The sequence below is a fragment of the Sinocyclocheilus anshuiensis genome, unplaced genomic scaffold (assembly GCF_001515605.1).
Source record: "Sinocyclocheilus anshuiensis isolate Anshui unplaced genomic scaffold, SAMN03320099.WGS_v1.1 scaffold666, whole genome shotgun sequence".
Lineage (NCBI taxonomy): Eukaryota > Metazoa > Chordata > Actinopteri > Cypriniformes > Cyprinidae > Sinocyclocheilus > Sinocyclocheilus anshuiensis.
In genome coordinates this window covers 322635-342922 of record NW_015547661.1, presented here as the reverse complement: position 1 = coordinate 342922, position 20288 = coordinate 322635, and the positions used below count along the sequence as shown (strand labels likewise).

At 36.2% G+C, this 20288-nt stretch overlaps 1 protein-coding gene across 1 annotated transcript in view; it reads left to right on the top strand.

Moving 5' to 3' along the window:
- Positions 1-20244, top strand: part of LOC107702247 (phosphofurin acidic cluster sorting protein 2-like) — a gene marked incomplete at its 5' end in the record, with an annotated part of 35559 nt that extends 15315 nt beyond the window's left edge. The window contains 17 exons of the mRNA XM_016504500.1: positions 752-900; positions 1340-1433; positions 3010-3096; positions 5733-5869; positions 8475-8607; positions 8719-8823; positions 9772-9878; positions 10014-10168; positions 11681-11791; positions 11894-11996; positions 12685-12717; positions 15680-15722; positions 17014-17056; positions 17136-17277; positions 17969-18192; positions 18273-18386; positions 20017-20244. Of these exons, the coding sequence (XP_016359986.1) occupies positions 752-900; positions 1340-1433; positions 3010-3096; positions 5733-5869; positions 8475-8607; positions 8719-8823; positions 9772-9878; positions 10014-10168; positions 11681-11791; positions 11894-11996; positions 12685-12717; positions 15680-15722; positions 17014-17056; positions 17136-17277; positions 17969-18192; positions 18273-18386; positions 20017-20132 (1896 nt within the window). The remainder of the gene's footprint in view (positions 1-751; positions 901-1339; positions 1434-3009; positions 3097-5732; positions 5870-8474; positions 8608-8718; positions 8824-9771; positions 9879-10013; positions 10169-11680; positions 11792-11893; positions 11997-12684; positions 12718-15679; positions 15723-17013; positions 17057-17135; positions 17278-17968; positions 18193-18272; positions 18387-20016) is intronic.
- Positions 20245-20288: the final 44 nt, after the last annotated feature.

Below are 20288 nucleotides of genomic sequence, written 5' to 3'. Positions count from 1 at the left end.
CAACACTTTCACTTCAGTAAGGAGGTCTCTTGTTCAGGCAGCAGCATTCAAGCGTTGTCTTATTCGACCGTAAGTGCCCTGCGAAGTGGACTTCACATGAAATTCCGCCATGATTCCAGTTCCAAGGGAATGTACACGTTACATTCAAAGGGCATTAAAGTGCGCGAGACGTGAATTTATATTTATTTACAGAGGTATATTATGTCACACTTCACACTTCTCTAGTAAGTTTCATCTGTGTGTGAAGACAGTAGCGCAAATCCGTGAATGAATGTTCCGAAGTGAAATAAACTTCAACGGAATACAGTTGAATGGAATTCAATTGAATTAAAGTTGAATAAACTTCAACTTTACTGTTCAGTGCACTGATGTCAGACTCATTTTGGATAAAGTTTATTGTTAAATTGTTAAATGCCCTGCCTCCATCATTACATATCTTTGTCACGTCATTATAAGTGTTTGATCACCACATCTGAGTGATCATTGCAAAAAATGTGTTTATGTATATATATTCTGTTTATGTATATACTGTATTCTATATATAGTACGTCAAATGTTTGGACACACGAATGGGAAAGTGTCCAAACTTTTGACTGGTACGGTACTATAATATACACAAAGAATATCAGCCGATATATCGATATCGGCCTTTTTTTTACTCCCTAATATCGGTATCGTATTGACCCCAAAAAACCCATATCGGTCGGGCTCTAATATCTACATTTTATTTATATTTTGCTGGCTCAAAAAGGTCTTGGACTCAGACCCAGTTGATCAGACGCAGGAGGTTGAAGATTTGGATCTTCTGTATGACAGTCTGGAGGTTTATAACCAGAGCGAAAGTGGCCCAGAGATGGAGGACAACGAGAGTCTTCTCAGCACTCCCAAACCCAAATTAAAGTAAGAGTCGTGACTCATAGCGCTAGTCTGATGCATATTACACACAAAAATGGCAAGCCATTTTCAAAATCACATCATTTCATGAAATTAAATCTTTGACAAATATTCAGAGACAATTAGTAGCGAGCAAACTAGATATCCTTGTGGATATATTTCACTTTGTGAAGTTCTGTAAGTTATTTCAACTTTCCCTTTTTTCCTTGGCCGTTCCTACTTCTAGATGCTCTACTCATATTGGTAATCGTCCACTGTCTTGTTGACTCTCAGTCAAAGTGAACGACTTCCAGTTGCTCTGTCATTGCAAATTGCCGCCAGTGTAAATGCCTCTTAAAGAACACTGAGGAAAACTTCACTGATACTGGATCGCTGACCATGAAATCCAACTCTTGGCTCTAAGACTGTTTTTATATTCTTAACGTGTGTATGTTTTCCACTCAAGGCCGTTCTTTGAGGGAATGTCTCACTCCAGCTCACAGACGGAGATCGGCAGTTTGCACAGTCAGAAGAGCCAGCCAAGAGAGCCGACCTCCACTGTACGTCTGACATTTTGAATGCTTGTATTATCAGTATTATTCTGCCTAAACAAATGCAAACACAGAACATGCCAATGTTGGTTGTATATTGTATATTTCATATACATTTTCACAATTATTTCCTTATAAAGCTAAGCAAAGTCAAGTCAAACTCATCTGTCACAGGACAGATCATAGTCATAAATCATAAATCAGTTTTGACAAAACATGTAGTAAATACATATTGCCTTTGTGAGAAAATAGTGTAATCCCATTCATTGTTTCTCCAGGGGAGATTTTTTTTTTTTTTTTATGATAATGTATAAACTTTCAAATATAGACCTAGACTCCAAGGTTGTTAACTGATGATATATGCTTTTGTAGAAGCCACAAATTAGTACGAATTCAAATTCATTAAAAAAATGTGTTTAAGTCACTATTACCATCGAAGCGGAACCAAAGCTGAAGATTTCGGGAGTGACCACCTATTCCTATAAAAAATTGCAAATGATACTGATTCTATGCATTTTTAAACTTCTTATTTGTAAATATGGAAATATACACAACTTCAAATATGTGGTATATTATACCTAATTAATATATTGTGCTTTTTGATTCCATGATGTCATTCACAATGCTTCATGGGATGAGAAATTCAATCCCCTATTAAAAGAAATCTAATCTAAGCTTGTAGTGTTGTGATTGATCTCAGATATGCTTTGTTTGGTTCATTTCTTGCAACTCTTCATTAAAGATTTTTTTTTGCATCCCCTACCCTTGTAGAAAAAAAGTGCACTTAATTGTATTGAATGTGCACTTGTTATGTACTTCAAATCTTCAAAGTATATATTTTCGCATATAATGTTAATGATATAAAAGGCCACTTAAGTGTACTTCAAGAGAGTACACTTTTAAGGACTGTTTCTTAACACTCCTCAGTACACTTTAAAAATCATTGTTTTAATAATCTTTAAAGAAGCACACTTATTCTGATGTGTTGTCTAACATGCTATATAGCACATGTAAAACACTTGATTATAATTTATATTATAATATCAATATTATGTTTAAGCGTTAATATAATTTTAAATGTACTAAACTGCAACATCATTTTTACAAACGTGTAATTAAAATATTTTTAAAATCATGACGTACAATTTTGCAAAGTATATTTTAGACACAATTTATATTTGTTTACCGTAAATGTTTGTCAGTACATTCAGCAGCACTTTAACTATATTTCAAAGTCAATAGAAGTAATTATGAAATTGCATTTAAGATTAAGTTACAGAGATTACTTAAGTCCTACATAAGTCGGCCAAAAAAAGTACTCCAAAGTTCAACTAATTGAATTTAATATAATTTTAAGCTATAACACATTTTCATTTAATTGCAATTAACATGTAGTTTTAAGTGCCAGAAATCATTGCATTCCGTTCACACTTAAGTTCTTTTAAAATATATTGCTTCTAAAATAAGTAATAGTGTACTTCTCTTTCAGAAGGGTCTGGAGGAAATGGGAAAATACTCGCAGAACCAAAGCATGAACCCCATGCTCACTATTGTGCTTTGTTTTTGTGCGTGTGTGTGTTTGTAGGGTGGCGATCTGTTAACAGTGGATAAGAACAGGGTAATGGGTGGCAGAAATCCGGATGACCCTACAGTGGTGGACTCGGCAGCTGGGGTCAGTGACAATTTCTGCATTTCTATACATGTAACATGCAGCAATTTTTACACGGCTCTCTGAAATACTGTTGAATATCGATTACTGTGTAGATATATAGGTGATGTAGTTTATTTACTTTTCTTTCTTTTCTTCTGTTGATTACTATTGGTTCTCTCTGTCCCTATCAGTTCACATCTGTTTAAAGTGAAGAGTAACAGTGTGTGAGTGTTTAAATGTGTTTACTACCCAGCATCACCACAATAACAGCCCTAATGAGGCACTTTTAGAGAGATGGGAGGAGAGAGAGACAGAGCCAACAAATACAGTGCATCCATGTGGGACTTGAAAATGTTGTGCAGTAGGGTACATGTTATATTATTCTGTGTAACTGGGATAGACTTATAGGCCTGTTTGTCATTGTTTACATTTTTCATAATGACTTTTCCAAACAATTCTGCTGTCTGTTGGACAGATTTGACCAAATTGATCAAGCATTAGAGCTCATAAAAAATGTCATGTACACAAATGTAATATTAATATTAATCATTTTTGTAGATGTTTTTTATTTGACTTTTTCAGCTATTTTCTGTGGGTCAGAGATGATGTTTATTAAGAATCAGAATTCTTAATGTTTATCCCTCTACATTACAAGAGTATCAGTGTTATTTTAGTATTATTTACAGTATATACTATTATAATATTTATTCATATTTTGAATTAGCTTTAATTTTAATTTTAGTAATTTTGTTATGTGCTTTTTTTATTTGTATAAATTTTTTATATTTATATTTAGCTTTCTTTCAGTTTTGGTTTTAGTAATTTTAGTATTTAAACTTATTTCAGTTAGTTGCCAAGGCAACATTTCTCATTTTCATTTAAGTGTTCCATCTAATATTAATATATTATTTTGTTTCAGATTTAAGTTAACAAATAATATTTTAATAGTTGTAGTTTTAGTTAACAACAGTGGTGGATGTGGTACACAAATCAGGTACTTGAGTAAAAGTACAGATTAATGAATCTTAATTGTCATTATAACATTATAACTCATTTTCAATTTTACTTGAGTAAAAGTACAAAAGTACTTGATTTTAATGTAAAGGGATAACTCAACGCAAATTAGAAGTACAAAATGAGGATTTGTCAAGAAAAATGTTGGAGGATTTCAGTATAAGCCAAGAGGAGACTGGCTTTCCTTTGCTGTTTACAAAACCTGGTTCTCGCGAGACTAGCATATTCTCACTGATAATAGCTTACGCTACACCTTTGTCCTACATAATCCACTGAAACGCCACTCTCTCGTGAAAGCTAGAGATTACTGTTTGTAAAGTTTAAATATTAATATTTTTTCTTACACAAACGCATCAATTCACTTCAGAAGGCCTTTATTAACTCCCTGGAATCTATGGAGCACTTTTTATGATGGATAGATGCACTTTTTAGGGCTTCAAAATTTAAACAGCCATTCACTGGCATTATAAAGCTTGGAAGAGCCAGGACATGTTTTAAATATAACTTTGATTGTATTCATCTGAAAGAATAAAGTCATGTACACCCAGGATGGCTTGAGGGTGATTAAATCACCGGGTAATTTTCATTTTTGGGTGAACTATCCATGTTAGTATCAAAAGTAAAAAGACATGACAAATGCAGACATGTCCATATTCAAGGATTTCAGTGTTTTAAAACAGTTTGTACTTTTTACAGAAGAATTACTTCACAAATAATGGACAGCCATGACCTAAATATGACTTTTATTTGCAATAATCGAAAATTCGCCATTAGTAACTTCATCAGTCACGTGCATGTTCAAGCTATCGGTTCTTAGCCATTTTGACCAATCAATGAGTTGTTGACTGAAGAACAATTTCAATCAGATCAGTCTAGTTTAGTGCGATCTGTGAACCAATTTATCAGGTTCATTGGAAAGAATCAGAAAGAATCAACATCTCAGAAGGGGTGAGTTCTCCAGTTCAAAATAATGAGGAACGGCATATTTTTATGAAATATAGTGAAGAAAATATTATGCTTTGGAATGTAGAGAAGCAAACGTTTCCCAAAATAAAAATAACAGTACAGATACTTGAAAAATTTACTTAATTAAGGTAACAAAGTACAAATCCGCTGTCCACTGGTTAACAATAACAACACTACTAATAAATATTAAACTTCAGCATCCAGCTCGTAAAATTCAGATTCATATCTATAGACCGGAATATCATATTGGAAGACTTGGGCCAGTAAGCAACCACTTAGCAACCATTTAGCACACCCTAGCAACCACTCAGAACACCCTAGCATTGTGGTGTCAAGTTTCATGCAAGCAATCACCGGTCACATTTTCTTCAAACAATGGAAAAGTCCATTTTATCTTCAGTAGAAGAGGCTCTATCCTTCTTTCATAAGAGCCGTCCTGTTTTTATTGTTTTTGTGCGCTGACTGCTGATAAGTCAAGGCTGTGGTCTGTGTCGCACACTTAATCAGTCCTAACAGTATCTAGTGTGTTGAAGTCACACACACACACACACACACTCACGCAATTCTGCTTTGTGGCTAAGTGGCCGTCGCCACGGCAACATGACAATTTTCACGGCCGCGCGAGCCCTTGAAGAGAGTGATACATGTTCCCGTCTGATGTTTATCTCTCCACGCAGGAGCTGGTGGAGGACGAGGCGGGCGGCGGCGTGGCATCATGTGAAGCCAGCATGAGCTGGGACGTGAGTGCGGAGAAATTAGCAGGAACGGTGGGCAAACTCTGCAAGGCTGAGTCGCAGACTCTCATGTCGCCTAGGTAACACACACGACCTTCTATTCTTGCCTTCCTGCTTTTCATTTCCATCTGTTTTCTGTTGCAACCTCTCTCTTACTCTCAAACTCCCTTTTTTTCTGTCTGAACAATCCCCTCTGATGCAGTTTTCGCTGTTCAATTTAATAATAGTCCTGGCAGATGTTCTTACATCTGGGTGTTTCTTTAACTACAGAGGGCAAATGTTTAGTGCGAGAACACGGTGCGATCAAAATTTTAATGTGAATAAACTGTTTTTTCCATTGCATTGTGAAAAACTCTGGCCAACCAATAAGATTTGCACTTTTGGTCGACGAAAGAAATGACGAAAAATGTTCGTTGACAAGCTTTTTTCTCATGAGGAAAATGAGACGACAATAAGGTAAATAAAAGATAACTATGACAATCTCAACATGCAATATCGATGATAAAAACAAGACTAAAATGTAATTTAAAAAATACAAATTTTGTTTTGTCAAAAAAATGAGTACACGAGCTTTCATGTTTGTGGTTGCCAGATATCAAGAGTTGAAATTCCCAGATCACAGCTTCTACGTTAAAAGGATACATTTTATTATTATTATTATTAAAATAAACCATGTATATGAGCCCACATTCTACTGATTTGTGCTTATTGGTGAAAGTGCAATACTTCTATTAAAATGCAAAAATACATTTCTCAAATGGCAACAGTTATTGTGATTATAATTTTGAGCAAAATTATATATATTTTTTTTTTTATCAGTGTAACCATTATACAGCATGACAAAAACAGTTTTCATTAACTAAAACTAGACTAAAATGCTCAGACATTTAGTCGACTAAAACTTGACTGAACAAAAACAGGACAAGTTTACTAAATATAATTAACTAAATGTAACTAAAAAGTAGATTTGACACAAGACTAAGTCTAAGACTAAATTAAAAAATGGCTGTCAAAATTAACACTACGAGCCCAGAGCTGCTGCTGTTGCATAAAACTATGATTTGGTTGACGCTCATGAACAGACTCTATTGCTAAATAGAATTTGGAGCTGGCTGTATCTTGTCTTCCTGTGACAAGTGAATGTCAAACAAAGTTGTGCAATGTTTTGCATCCCAGAGATGTTTCTGCTTTAATGTAAGCGCCACCTACTGTCAGAGAGTGAAACTGCATTTTCATTCATTTTTTTATGCACTGGTCTGAACAGACACATCATAAAAGTGAAAATCTGATCAAATTTTTGTGCTGAATATTCATGCTGGTGTCAAGTAGGCCTTTGCGGAACAGTAAAATTAACAGATTACAACTTTTTTTAAATATATTTTTTATAGATGCCATTATAATTTTTCACTATAATTTACACATTTTTTTCATTAAAATTTTATTGTTTTACCATTGTCCTTAAAATCTGTACAACATAAAAAGTCTATCATAAAAAATATAAGCTAAACAGTGAAATAGACAAACCATTTAAATATTTATTTTATGAAAATTATTTAGATTAAGCTTTACACAAATTACAACTGCAGTTTTGTCCCCCCCAACCAACAATTTTGCCCTAATAAAATTGTATATTGAATGAACTGGTGGCAATTCATCTGTTTAGACTGACACCAATATTTACAAGCCAACGATTTACAAACAGGGTTGTTGACATTTTTTGTTTCTCCTGCGAAAAACTAACCATCCAATAAGATTGGCACTTTTGGTCACAAAAAAGTTTAAGCCGTTGCATAAAACTACAATTTTGCCCTGAAAATTGAAAAGTCACAATGAAACCGAAGTAGCAAAACATCTTTTCTTCAATATTGTGATGTACATCAGAGTGAAATGGATATTGGAAAAAAACAGGGCGGGGACTTGGTTCTATTCATCAGTTGTTGATTGAATGGAGACGGATCCAAATCCGAGCTTGTGGTCAATTGTAGAAAGGAATGGGTTTTAAGTAAACTAAAGTCTGGCGTAGAATATGTCACCAAAGAGAAGTCTGTAGATTGAATGCAGTTGCATTCACAATAAGATCAATATCATGCATTTACCAAGTAAGGTAAATGTTTATTTCATGCCGACTTTAAACCAGCGAGTGTGAAAAGTGCGTTTTAAGCGAGTTTATTTTCTAAAACTCCACAGGACCGAAAGTGCTCAATTGAAGAAACACCCATCTGTCATATGTTAGTATGGTTGTTCTCATAGTTGGTTGTTCTCACAAGCCTCTGCTAGACGGCATATGTGTGTGTTTGCATTGGCTAATGAGCTCATTAAGACTCAGTCCTCGAGCGATGGGCTCACAGACACTTTAGGAAATGTGGAACGCAACAGTGCATCACTGACTCGCCTCTTTTTAGCTTCTTTCTGTGGTGCCTTGGGAGGCAGAAGATGCCACGAATTGTGATGCACGATCAACTCTATTACAGTGCTACAGATCTTAGTTCAGACTGAAATAACAACCGTGAAGTGTTCCTCATCTGAGCTGAATATTGTACATTTATATCCAATCCAGCGCGTCAATCACCATCTAGAAACCAGCAGACCTTTGCCTTCAGCAGGTTTTAGCTTGGTTTTCCAGCTTGCCAAAAACGTCTAATAACCAGCAATGCTAATATGTCTTTCTCCTTGTTGGGTGGCCAGTAAAGCAGACAGTAAGCTGCAGCGACGTCCACGAAGCACATCCATGAAGGACAGACAGAACTCCAAAGCTCAGAGCGATCACACCAGCAGCATTGAGAGCGAGACCTCGCCAGACTCCAGGCTCATCACGCAGGTTTGTGTAAGTGTGTGTTTGTGTCTGCCGGGATAAGAATAAGGAAATACTGGAAGACTGATTTGTGTATACGAGTGCTCGTTTTCTGACCTGACGTCCTTCCTGTCGCAGGTCCCGAGGAAATCAGTGTATGATCAACTCAACCAGATCCTGAACTCTGACGAACATCTGCCGGAGAATATCATTCTCATTAACACTACAGACTGGCAGGGACAGGTGTGTTTTTAACACTGCTTTTTACACTGTGTGTCTGCTGCCTAGTTTTCCAATAAAAGTACTGAAACATCCTAAAACAAAATAAAATGTCATTGAGAATCAAAACTGTGTAATGAGATAACACTCTTCAAAGAATTTAGCTTGTATTAAGTTACATTTTTCTTACCGTATTGGCAAATAATTTCTTGTTTTAACCGTAAACCTTACTACATTTTGGTACATTTGGTACATTATGTTCCTATTATGTCTTGTAATGTTTCATCTCAAGAAAGCATATCATTTTGATGTTTTGAAAGTATTTTTCAACATTTTTAGTGGAAAACAGAAAAAAAGAAGATTAAGAAAATGGCCAATTAAAGTAAAAAGAAAAGTAAAGAATATTGCCACTTAAGAAAACTTTTTTTTTTGTGTGTGTGTGTGTATTTTAGAGTTATTCCATAAAAAGGTGGTTTTGTAAAGTCAAGTTTAAAGATTTTTAGCAACTTCTGTAGTCAAGTAAGTAAATTATTTATTATGTAAGTTAGTGGATTAGTGTTAGATGTTAGTGTTTATTAGTATTCTACAATTTGGATACAATGATGCCTTCAAAGCAATAACAGAGTTATAAGAGAGTTATAATTATAAAAAGAAAAGAGGAGACTTGTCCTTGATTTACTTGTCTCAGAGTTCACTTGATTTATTGAATAGTACATTATTTTAATGAGAGATGGTTATGATGGTAACAGGACTAACGCATTAACCTGGGGATACAAACTGTTTTTATCACTTGTCTTGTCTGTTTGGATTTATTTGGACATTCGTCCTTCCCCGAGGCTGATGTGTCCTGCAGGGATAGCCATTATGCACATCACCGTCCTCATAACTTGTTTTCATTCACACTGTCTCTTTAGCATTCGCACTAATTCCCTCGTGCTGCTTTTTGAGCCGTGAACTCTGTTTCTGTGGCAGTATTTGAATGAGATTCTTCAGGAGCACAAGCAGCCTATTGTGTCCACCGTCTCCCCCGCAGATGTTCAGGCCTCCTTCAACACCATCGTCACCAGGATTCAACGATTGTAAGCCTCACTGTGCGCTCACAATACACAAATTAACCCTAGCACGCTTTATAAGTCAGAACATTAATTGAGTGGGTATTTCTGTGAGAACTTGAGCATGATATTTTGCATCTCTCATTTTTGTCATTGTGTCAGCTGCAACTGCAATGCACAAACACCACCCACCATTAAAGTGGCAGTGGCGGGCGATCAGAGTTACCTCAGCACGGTCCTTCGCTGCTTTGTGGAGCAGCTCGCCAACAAGACGCCCGATTGGTTGAGCTACATTCGGTTTCTAGTCATTCCTGTCGGTAAGCTGAATAAAGCATCTGAAGCACGTCCCAAAAATTATCTCTCAAAATATATTCATTTATTTGTTTTATTTTTTCATATATATATTGTATAATATGCTAATTACAATGGGTTTTATAGCTGTTTTTCATATGTGACCTGTGCTGGCAAAATGAGTCGGAATGCTCTACTTATTATAAAACGGATAGTTCCGGTCCTTGATTCTTATAAAATAAAACAATAAGCCCCGTGAAGCCGTGGTTTACAGTGAATTTATAACAGCTAAGGGGGTTTTAGGCACTCCGCTTCGCGTCTAACAACACCCCTTAGCTGTTATAAATTCACTGTAAACCACGGCTTCACGGGGCTTATTGTTTTATTTTATAATAGTAATAATACTAATTTTGAGCTACAGGCAAAAAAAAGTGAAAAATTTTGCTTTTGGTCGAATTTGAGGTTTTCACAAAAATTTGTTCATTAGGCCCTCGTCTAGCAATCCCAATGCTCCAAATAGTAATTAAACATCTAAAAGTATCTTTATTTGTACATTTTCTGAGACGAGATTTCTTCTCGCGCTGATTGACATCCGTTAGCGCGTGCATAAAGACGACAGACACCGACGGCACACAATCTCCATAAATATACACAAATACACAGAATTACAGTATTGACGCAAACATAATCTGTTATGCCTTAAGTGAACGTTTGGGGAAAAACATTGGATGTGTAACATTATATTAGATACACTATGTCTTAATATAGGCGTCTGTCACAATGTTAATCAGACAATAAAAGAGTGAATCACTCGCTGCTCTTGATTGAACTGCTTTTGTAGTTTTAATAATCAGTTTATTTGTAATAAACACAAGTGATATACTTTTTGTTTTTCGTACTTGAATGTTTTTGTTTAGATGTAAAATGACTACATTTTAGTGTAAAATACACTATACACTTGTTTCTTTCTTATATTTGTTCTATTTTTTTGCATCGGTTCTTATTTATGAGAACAAAGAGATGTGTGTGATTATTAATCTAGTAATGATTATTAAGAAAAGAAGTGGGGGGAAAGATGTAATGTTGCTGGGGTGATTTTGCTTTGGATCCTTCAGAAAACGTTAAATCAGTTTTTCTCAAAAAATTAACTTTGCTGACTTTAGACAGGTCTAGCTCAAGTCATTTTTCGTCCGATTCCAACAAAATCATACATCCTTTTGAAGGTCTTTTAATAGAGAATGTACAAATAAAAATAACTCATTGTGACTCATTTTGCCAGGACGGGTCACATATACACCTCCCTCAGTAAAAAAGACAGATTTTGTGACAATTCTGTTTTGGTGGCTTAATGGGTGGATTCACTCAATTCAATTAAAACATGCATTATGTTCCCAGTAGAGTTTGCACCCAGCTGCGGGGATTATTTATGCGCCAGTTTGTAGTCATATTTGGTGTTTAGTGAGTGTTTATTTTGGACTTTGGTCTGATGTGAAAGGTATTTCTACAGTGTGAGCAAAATGTACTTTGTTTTTGATCAGGTTGTCATCCACTGGCTAAGTACATCTCAACATTTGACAGCAAGTTCAATAACATCTTCATGGACGCCGGATGGAGGGACATGTTCGGGAGGCTAGAAGCTCCTAATTCAGGTTAGCGTGTCTGCTAATATGGGCTCTTCAGATGATTTCATGCCTTTGTTATCTGATTTGATGCTGGTACTTAATGTGTGCGATGTTTAAAACTTTCTACAGATAATATTGATGTGGCCGGACGTGTCTCGCAGTATCTGTCTGGAGCCAATCTCTCCCACCAGTTCCCTATTTCTGAAGCAATGCTCACCTATAAACAAAAAAGGTATGGTCTTGTGTATGGTCTTGAGAATATCTAATTAATGATGTGGCATGTGTCAGTTATGCTTAAATGTAGAGTATGTTTGTTCACCATCTGGCCAAAATACAGTTGTATAAAGTGTGTCCTAAACCCAGAAGTCTAAAGGGTTAATCTTACAAAATTTGCCAACGTGTCCAAGCCCTATTTTACCACAAATTCAAAAGAAAAATATATTAAATGATATTTCATTTAAAGAAAACGAAGGTGTTTTTTTAGAACAATTCTTTATTACAGTAAAGAATGTACTATGTACTGAAAATCATCACTAATGATAACAGAAAAGTACAATTGTGCAGATACACTGCAGCAATGAGAATCTAGGCAACAAATAAAATTATCTTAATGGACCTTAAATGCAAACCTTGTTTGTTTTAATGCACAATATAAATTCTTATTCGTTTTGTTTTTGGTGGTGAACTTTTTGTTTTCGACATTTTATGAGATTATCTCTATGAATTACTGTGGTATCATAATCATTATCGCCAATTAGTCCATAAAGTAGATCAAACAATCAGCTGCACTTGCATTTTCTTTTTTTTTTGTTATGTCACTCGTTTGTTTGATCTGGTTTTATTTTGTCATTGAGAAGTGGGCGTGTGTTGAGGATGGCGCAGTAACCGTTATGCTTTGGTCTTTTGTTTTTGCCTTCAAGGAAGAGAAGTTTGTATTTTGATTTTTACATCAGGTACCTAATCGTGTATTTGGGTTGACATTTTAATGTTTGCTGTGGTTTAAATCACTCATGCTCTCAGTATGTTAACCTCACACACCTGTCTGCGTGACTACTAGTTTTTGCTCACTGTGTGCTTTGTGTTCATGATTCAGTCTTTTTGTGTCTTTAACTGATTTAGTTTGGTTTGAGTTTGACAGGTTTGGAGATAAGAGATGGTGACAAACTTTGAAAAGAGACGAGTGTATTAGGGTGGTTAAAATGTGGTAACTGAAAGATCACAGGTTCGTACCTGCAAGTGTTTATATACAAAATGTTATGATTATTTTGATTGAGGAAGACTCTTACGAATTTTTGTTAATTGCCAAGTTTCTCAATTCTCAATTTCATTAATGTGATCACCTTATTAATAAATTTGATTTTAGCTGCTTGCTATTAAAAAAACAAACATGGTAGTTGCTTGTGTCCCAAAGCGTTGGCTAAATGCCTTCTTATTAGAACAGGCTTTGGAATGATTTGGGAATAAAGGAACGGAGAATCCTGTTTTTAACACTGGCAGACTGTGCTAAATTAGTCCTGTGAAAAACAAATATCCATATAATGGATGAATAACGAAGTACACGCACACACTGACTGGAACATAAATCTGTGATAGTCTGAAGAAGGAAGGAAGAAGGAACCAATTATCACTTTGAAGCAGAACAAACTAGAGAAAGCTGAAGGGAGATATACAGAGAGAAACCCAGGGGTACAGAACGTGATAAAACACCTATAGAGAGACAACTAAGAGAAATGAATAAAGTGAGAATGGACATCAGAGATTGTTATGCCGCAGGTGTGTCATCAGACCACATTAAAATATCAACAATAACTCCAAACCCATCATTTTACAATCATATTAGCTGACGCATCAGAGCAGAGCCTAAAATAAACGTTAAACAGTGTTCACAACCCATTTTATTTCTGAAATGTTGTGCATTACATGTTCTAAGTGAAATAGGACATTCAGCGAGGAAAATAAATGTAGGGCGAAACTTGATTTCACTCTTTGAGAATTGATTAGATGTTCTTGAATGCGCATTTTACAATTTTGTTTATGCCCCTAGGCCAAGCAAATCAAAAGTCTCAAAGTTTCTAATTTCCAAAAGCGACTGTTTAAAGTTTGAGAAGTTTGCTGAAGTCAAAGTCATGTGGTGTGACCAAATAAACATGCAGGGGGAAAAAATAAAACAGGAAATCATGTTATAGAGAGATTGACTTTTTGTACAGGTCAATAAGTCTCTTAAAATACCAAATAATTATTAATTAAATAAATGTGATGTCATGTGGTGCGACTCTACACTAAAATAGTAATTCATCATTTTAAAACAACACTTTTTTTTTAAAGTAATGATTAAGTTGTATTCAATGTATAAGGAAAATGTTCTTAAATATTTTTAAATGTAAACTTTTCTTAAAAATGGCAGAGAACCTGGCACATGTATTTTAAAATAGGAAACTCTTATGGTGTGTACATACCTAAAGCAAAGTGAATATTTGCATCGCGTTATCACTCTAGATTACTCGCGGGATGTTTTTCGTGTCACTTGTGCAAATTTTCTGATACAACCGGACATGTCAGTAAGCTCTTCGCAGATTGACTTGTGTGACAATGCATCATGTGAATTGAGTGACGCGATTGAGGCATACATTGCATGTTTACGGCAATTCAGTTCGCGTTATTCACATTGCCATCATGAATTCGCATAATTCATTATTTGTGCGAGTAGATTGCAAACAAAGTCAAATGACTTTATATGTAATCTACGGAGCCCCGCACATAACATGCAAGAAAAAATAAATAAATTGTGCGCACGATTTACTAATTCGTTCCCTCGATGTACTAAAACGTGCACACGATTACTATTTCGTTTCCTTGATTTGCTAATTCGTTCCCTCGATTTGCTAAATCGTGTGCACAATTTACTAATTCGCTCTCTCGATTTATAAATCACGTGCACGATTTAGCAAATCGAGGGAACAAATTCGTAAATCGTGCGCACAATATATAAATTGAGGGAACGAATTCGTAAATCGTGCGCACAATATATAAATTGAGGTAACGAATTCGTAAATCGTGCACACAATATATAAATTCAGGGAACGAATTCGTAAATCGTGCGCACAATATATAAATTCAGGGAACGGATTCGTAAATCGTGCGCACAATATATAAATCGAGGGAACGAATTCGTAAATCGTGCGCACAATATATAAATCGAGGGAACGAATTCGTAAATCGTGCGCACAATATATAAATCGAGGGAACGAATTCGTAAATTGTGGGTTCAAGGTTTAAATTTTTTTACGTTTTATTTGAGACAATTCAAGTAGATGTCTGGAAGCAGAGAGCTTTCTCAGTTGTGATTGGTCATGGTACATGTTGGTCAGACATCCCATCTAAGTATGTGATTCTTGACCTAAAAAAGCTGCAATGTGGATCAGACTCTATGCTTATAGTTAAGTCCGGCTACAGGAGACGACTCGGTGCCGGCTCTGTTTTTGTCAATTACAATCAACTAAGTTCAGAATCTTGGAAGTTCCTTGTGTTCTGGTTTCTTGAGTGTTGGAGAGCAGCTTCTGTAAGTTGTAGACGACTCTTGGGAAGAGTCACGGAAGATTATATAACAGTGTGTTCAATAATGAAGCGCCCCCATAGCCTGCAGCCTTACACCCCCCTGATTGGTGGAGGATGTAAGAAGCTATCCCAGCGTCCTCTCATGGCATGAGCCCTCACACTCTCTGTGGCCTCACAGCACTTTGTCAACTAGAGGACACCACTCTGTGTCACACTATCTGATCTGACACCCCCATTCTCACCCCCCACACCCCGACGACTTCACACGCATCTCTCAGACCATCCGCCCTCACTGACAGCTTAACATTACACGTCCTGTCAGCCCTGTGCTAACCATTCCCTCCTGTTTGACCTCCACAGCCCTGATGAAGACTCCTGCCAGAAGTTTGTCCCATTCATTGGGGTGAGAAATGCTTTCTCTTTCATTTCCTCTCTGTTGTTGTTCTAAAGTGTCAGCGGCACTTTCCACAGATGTACTTGGTCGTCCCATTACAAAAGCAATAGAGGCACATATCCCATGTTTGTTCTAGTGAGAAATGTGTTTATATGTATATTTCTTATATTATTTTAATTATAAATAAATACTGAATCTTATATATATATTTTATATATATATTAGTGCTGTCAAACAATTAATCGCGATTAATCGCATCCAAAATAAAAGTTTTTGTTTACATAATATATTTTTCTTAAATATATGCATGCATGTGTGTGTATTTATATATACATAATAAATATATACAGCACACACACATATATTATGTAAACAAACACTTTTATTTTGGATGCGATTAACCACGATTAATCATTTGACAGCACTAATATATATATATATATAATGTAATATATTCGTATCTCATTTAGCCTAAGAATTGTTTAGCACCACCAGGTTATCTACTTTTATAAAATGTTGTTTATGTAAGGTTTATTACAGGAAAATAATGAAATCTCTCAAATTTGTATTCAGAGATAACAATTTTGGCAACAAGAATTTTTTATGTTTCAGGCTTTTGTTCTCCACTTTTAACAATTAACAAACCATTAATAGCACTAACAATATGTTTGCAGTTGTAAGAGTAGAAAACAAGATTTTACACAGCCATCATTTGTGAATTTTATGTTATCTTTTATACCAAATTTGTTAGTTGTGTAGAGAAAATGATGTACCAGTTAAGTACGAGTACGAGTACAGAAGCTCAGTATCGGGCCCGATACCGATACCAGTATCGGTATCGGTGCATCCCTAATATACTGTATAATGAAATATTTGAAACGTTGTAGATGTATTGTGTAAAGGCAAATTGTGTAAAGGCACATTTCAGATATGCTACATTTCTTTTACATTATTGTCACACCTTGTCATGATTATGTATGACATTATACATTTATGTATGCATAATGTGTACATATCGTTAATGTGATAATATGTACATTTCCAGTTATCTTCTATAAAAAAAAATATGGTTTTTCAAACCAATTTTATATAAAATCGCATTGATATAAGAACAAGATGTTAGAAATCACAGTTGTTTTGATTAGCGGTTGGTTCCATCATGTTAAAAATGTTTAAGTCTCGAGCATTGCATTGTGGGCTACAGTTCTGTGCACAGTGCTGGATGTATATTGGGGGTATTCTGTGCATATGGAAAATACTACAAAAATTTAATTTAGGATTCGGATGTGTTTTCTTGCAGTTGGTGAAAGTGGGAATTGTGGAGCACAGCTTATCTACATCAGGTAGGATTTGCTTGAGTCAGGAACACAATGAACACAATAACAGCAGTGAAACATGACTGATGTGAGTTTCGTCTGGCAGTGGACTCTGATGACGCAGTGATGGTGGGCAGTGTGAACATGCTCTCCTCACCTCCAGCACAGACGGCAACACCGTACGGGAAAGACATGACCTCCACCCCTCCGTCATCCCCCTCCGTTTCTGCCAGTCTCTCTGGAGCAGGGTACGTATGCGACAATATATCGCAAGGAAAAGAGCCTGAGGATGAGTCTAACATGACCATTCATCCCTGTTGCCAAAGTTATTCCAAGACAAAAAGAAGTGTTACCAACTTTAGTGCAAAGACACAACATAATGTAAACCATTTCAATGAGAAATGTGAGCCTGGAGCACAAAAGCAGTCTTAAGTCGCTGGGGTATATTTGTAGCAATAGCCAACAATACATTGTATGGGTCAAAATTATACATTTTTCTTTTATGCCAAAAATCATTAGGATATTAAGTAAAGATCATGTTCCATGAAGATATTTTGTACATTTCCAACCGTAAATATATCAAAACTTATTTTTTGATTAATAATATGCATTGCTAAGAACTTCATTTGGACAATTTTAAAGATGATTTTCTCAATATTTAGATTTTTTTGCTCCCTCAGATTCCAGATTTTCAAATAGTTGTATCTCGGCCAAATATTGTCCTATCCTAACAAACCATACATCAATGGAGAGCTTATTTATTCAGCTTTCAGGCGATGTATAAATCTCAATTTCAAAAAATTGACCCTTATGACTGGTTTTGAAGTCCAGGGTCACAAATGAGGTTGAAAATAGAAATGTATCAAACACTGATGCATTGATAAATCAATGTGAAACCTCTTACTGTACATCTACTTCACACTTCTATCTCAAACGCAGTTCTCCAGGCACCGGTGGTGAGGTGATGGGTCTTCAGGTGGACTACTGGACGCTACAGGGTGCAGAGAAGAAGAAAGAAGGTGAGAAGAGGGACGTGTTAATTAAGAACACGCTGAAGAGCAACTTCCGCTCGCTGCAGGTTTCGCGAATCCCCAACGGAGGGGAGCCTACACCCCCTCCTGGAATGGCCATGACCGTTGTCATGAAGGAGAAGAACAAGAAAGGTGTGTTAAAATGAGCTGCTGACTCGTAAAGCTGCAAACGTGGTTAATTTGCTTTACATGTGGTTTCCTTCTACTCTCAGTGATTTTCCTGAGCAAGAAGCTGAAAGAGAAGGATGTGGACTCTAAGAGTCAGGTGATAGACAGCATCAGCAGACTCATCTGCACCGCTAAACACCAGCACACCATGCTGAAGGGTAAACTGACACAAACACACACAACCCCCAGTATATAGTGAAGTTCAAGTGAAAGTGTAATTTGTTGGATGTACTCTACTGCCACCCTGTGGTCACTTGTCTAATTGTGTTGTGAAACGTTGCACGGGTCCTTATTGTGGGATGTAACGGGTTTCTTTTATAATAATAGCTAAAGTTTGGGGTCAGTAAGAGATTTTTAAGAAATTACAACTTTTATTCACCAAGGATGTATTAAATTGACCGATAGTGTCAGTAAAGATTCTTATAATGTTACAAATAATAAAAATATTGTTCATTTGAACTTTCTAATCATCAAGACGTACTGAATCATGGTTTATTAATTACAACTGTTTTCGACATTGATAATAATCAGAAATGTTTCTTGAGCAGCAAATCAGCATATTATACTGATTTCTGAAGATCATGTGACACTGAAGACTGGAGTAATGATGCTGAAAATACAGCTGCGCATCACAGAAATAAATTACATTTTAAAATATATTACAATAGAAAATAGTTATTTTAAATTGTAATATTGTTTTACAATATGACTGTTTTTACCATATTTTTGATCAGATAAATGCAGCCTCTGTGAGCGTGAGACTTCTTTCAAAAACTGTAAAAAATAACCCCAAAGTCTTTAACAGTAGGCTATATCAAAAATACTTGTACACTAGATAAATGTATTACAGTTATATGTTAAATTGAAACAATCAGGAAATTTGGTTCAATCCAAAGTTCTGGCATGAAACTCTAGATGGCGCAGTCCGATAGGTCAAACTCAATCTGACATAATGACATCATTATCAAATGGCACAGCTGATTGGTTCTCTCCTGTATCGGTAGCCAATGAGCTCGCTGCTCAACATTCAAATACTCGGCTAGTGCTCGCTGTAGCAGTTGCAGCTTGCTTCAGAAACCCTCCACCTCTCCCAGCTCCACCTGTATAGATCTGCTACAGGGTGATCATGCATGCTATGGGGGTTATTCATATATGTTATATGTGCATTAGAGGTCGACCGATATGGGTTTTTCTCTGGCCAAGGCCGATATTTAGAAATCAGGGCAGCCGATGGCCGATATATGATGACAATTTTTTTATTAAACTAAGTATAAGCCTTTCGGAAAGTCTATTTGTGGCAGTCAGTTTTGATATTGTGACGAGCCGACAGCTCAATGTATGGGAAACACTGGACACTGCTATAAGTCAAATAGACATTGTCATGTACATTGCATGCCAATCCCTCCTAGAATTGTCATGACAGAAATATGATTAAACATATTTTGGTAATATTCTACTACTAGATTTGGTGAACTGAAAATCTGGATAAGATATGATTGTAGTGTGTTTTTATAGTAATTCTGTATTTGCTATTAGATATATTATTGTGTGACTTCTCACAGCAGTCATTTATATCGTCGTCTTTGTCTCTGCAGTGTCCATCGATGGCGTCGAGTGGCACGACTGAAAATAAGTGTATAATTGGAACAGTTCATTGTTGGAGCTGAATGAGAGAGAGAGAGAGAGAGAGAGAGAGCATGTGTAGAGAAGGGGGACGCGAGAAACAGTATTGAGAACCGCTGCTTTAGAACATTGATTTTGAAACTTGTGCTATCTTTGTCTCTGCAGTGTCCATCGATGGCGTCGAGTGGCACGACGTGAAGTTTTTCCAGCTGGCCGCGCAGTGGCCGACTCACGTGAAACACTTCCCTGTAGGAATCTTTGGCTACAGCAAGCCCATGTGACCTGCTGCTGCTTCTTCAGCGCGGGGGGAATTTACAGATGGGGATAAAACAGACAAATGTGACCCTGGAGCACAAAACCTTAAGTCTTAAGTCGCTGGGTTATATTTGTAGCAATAGCCAAAAATACATTGTATGGGTCAAAATTATCCATTTTTC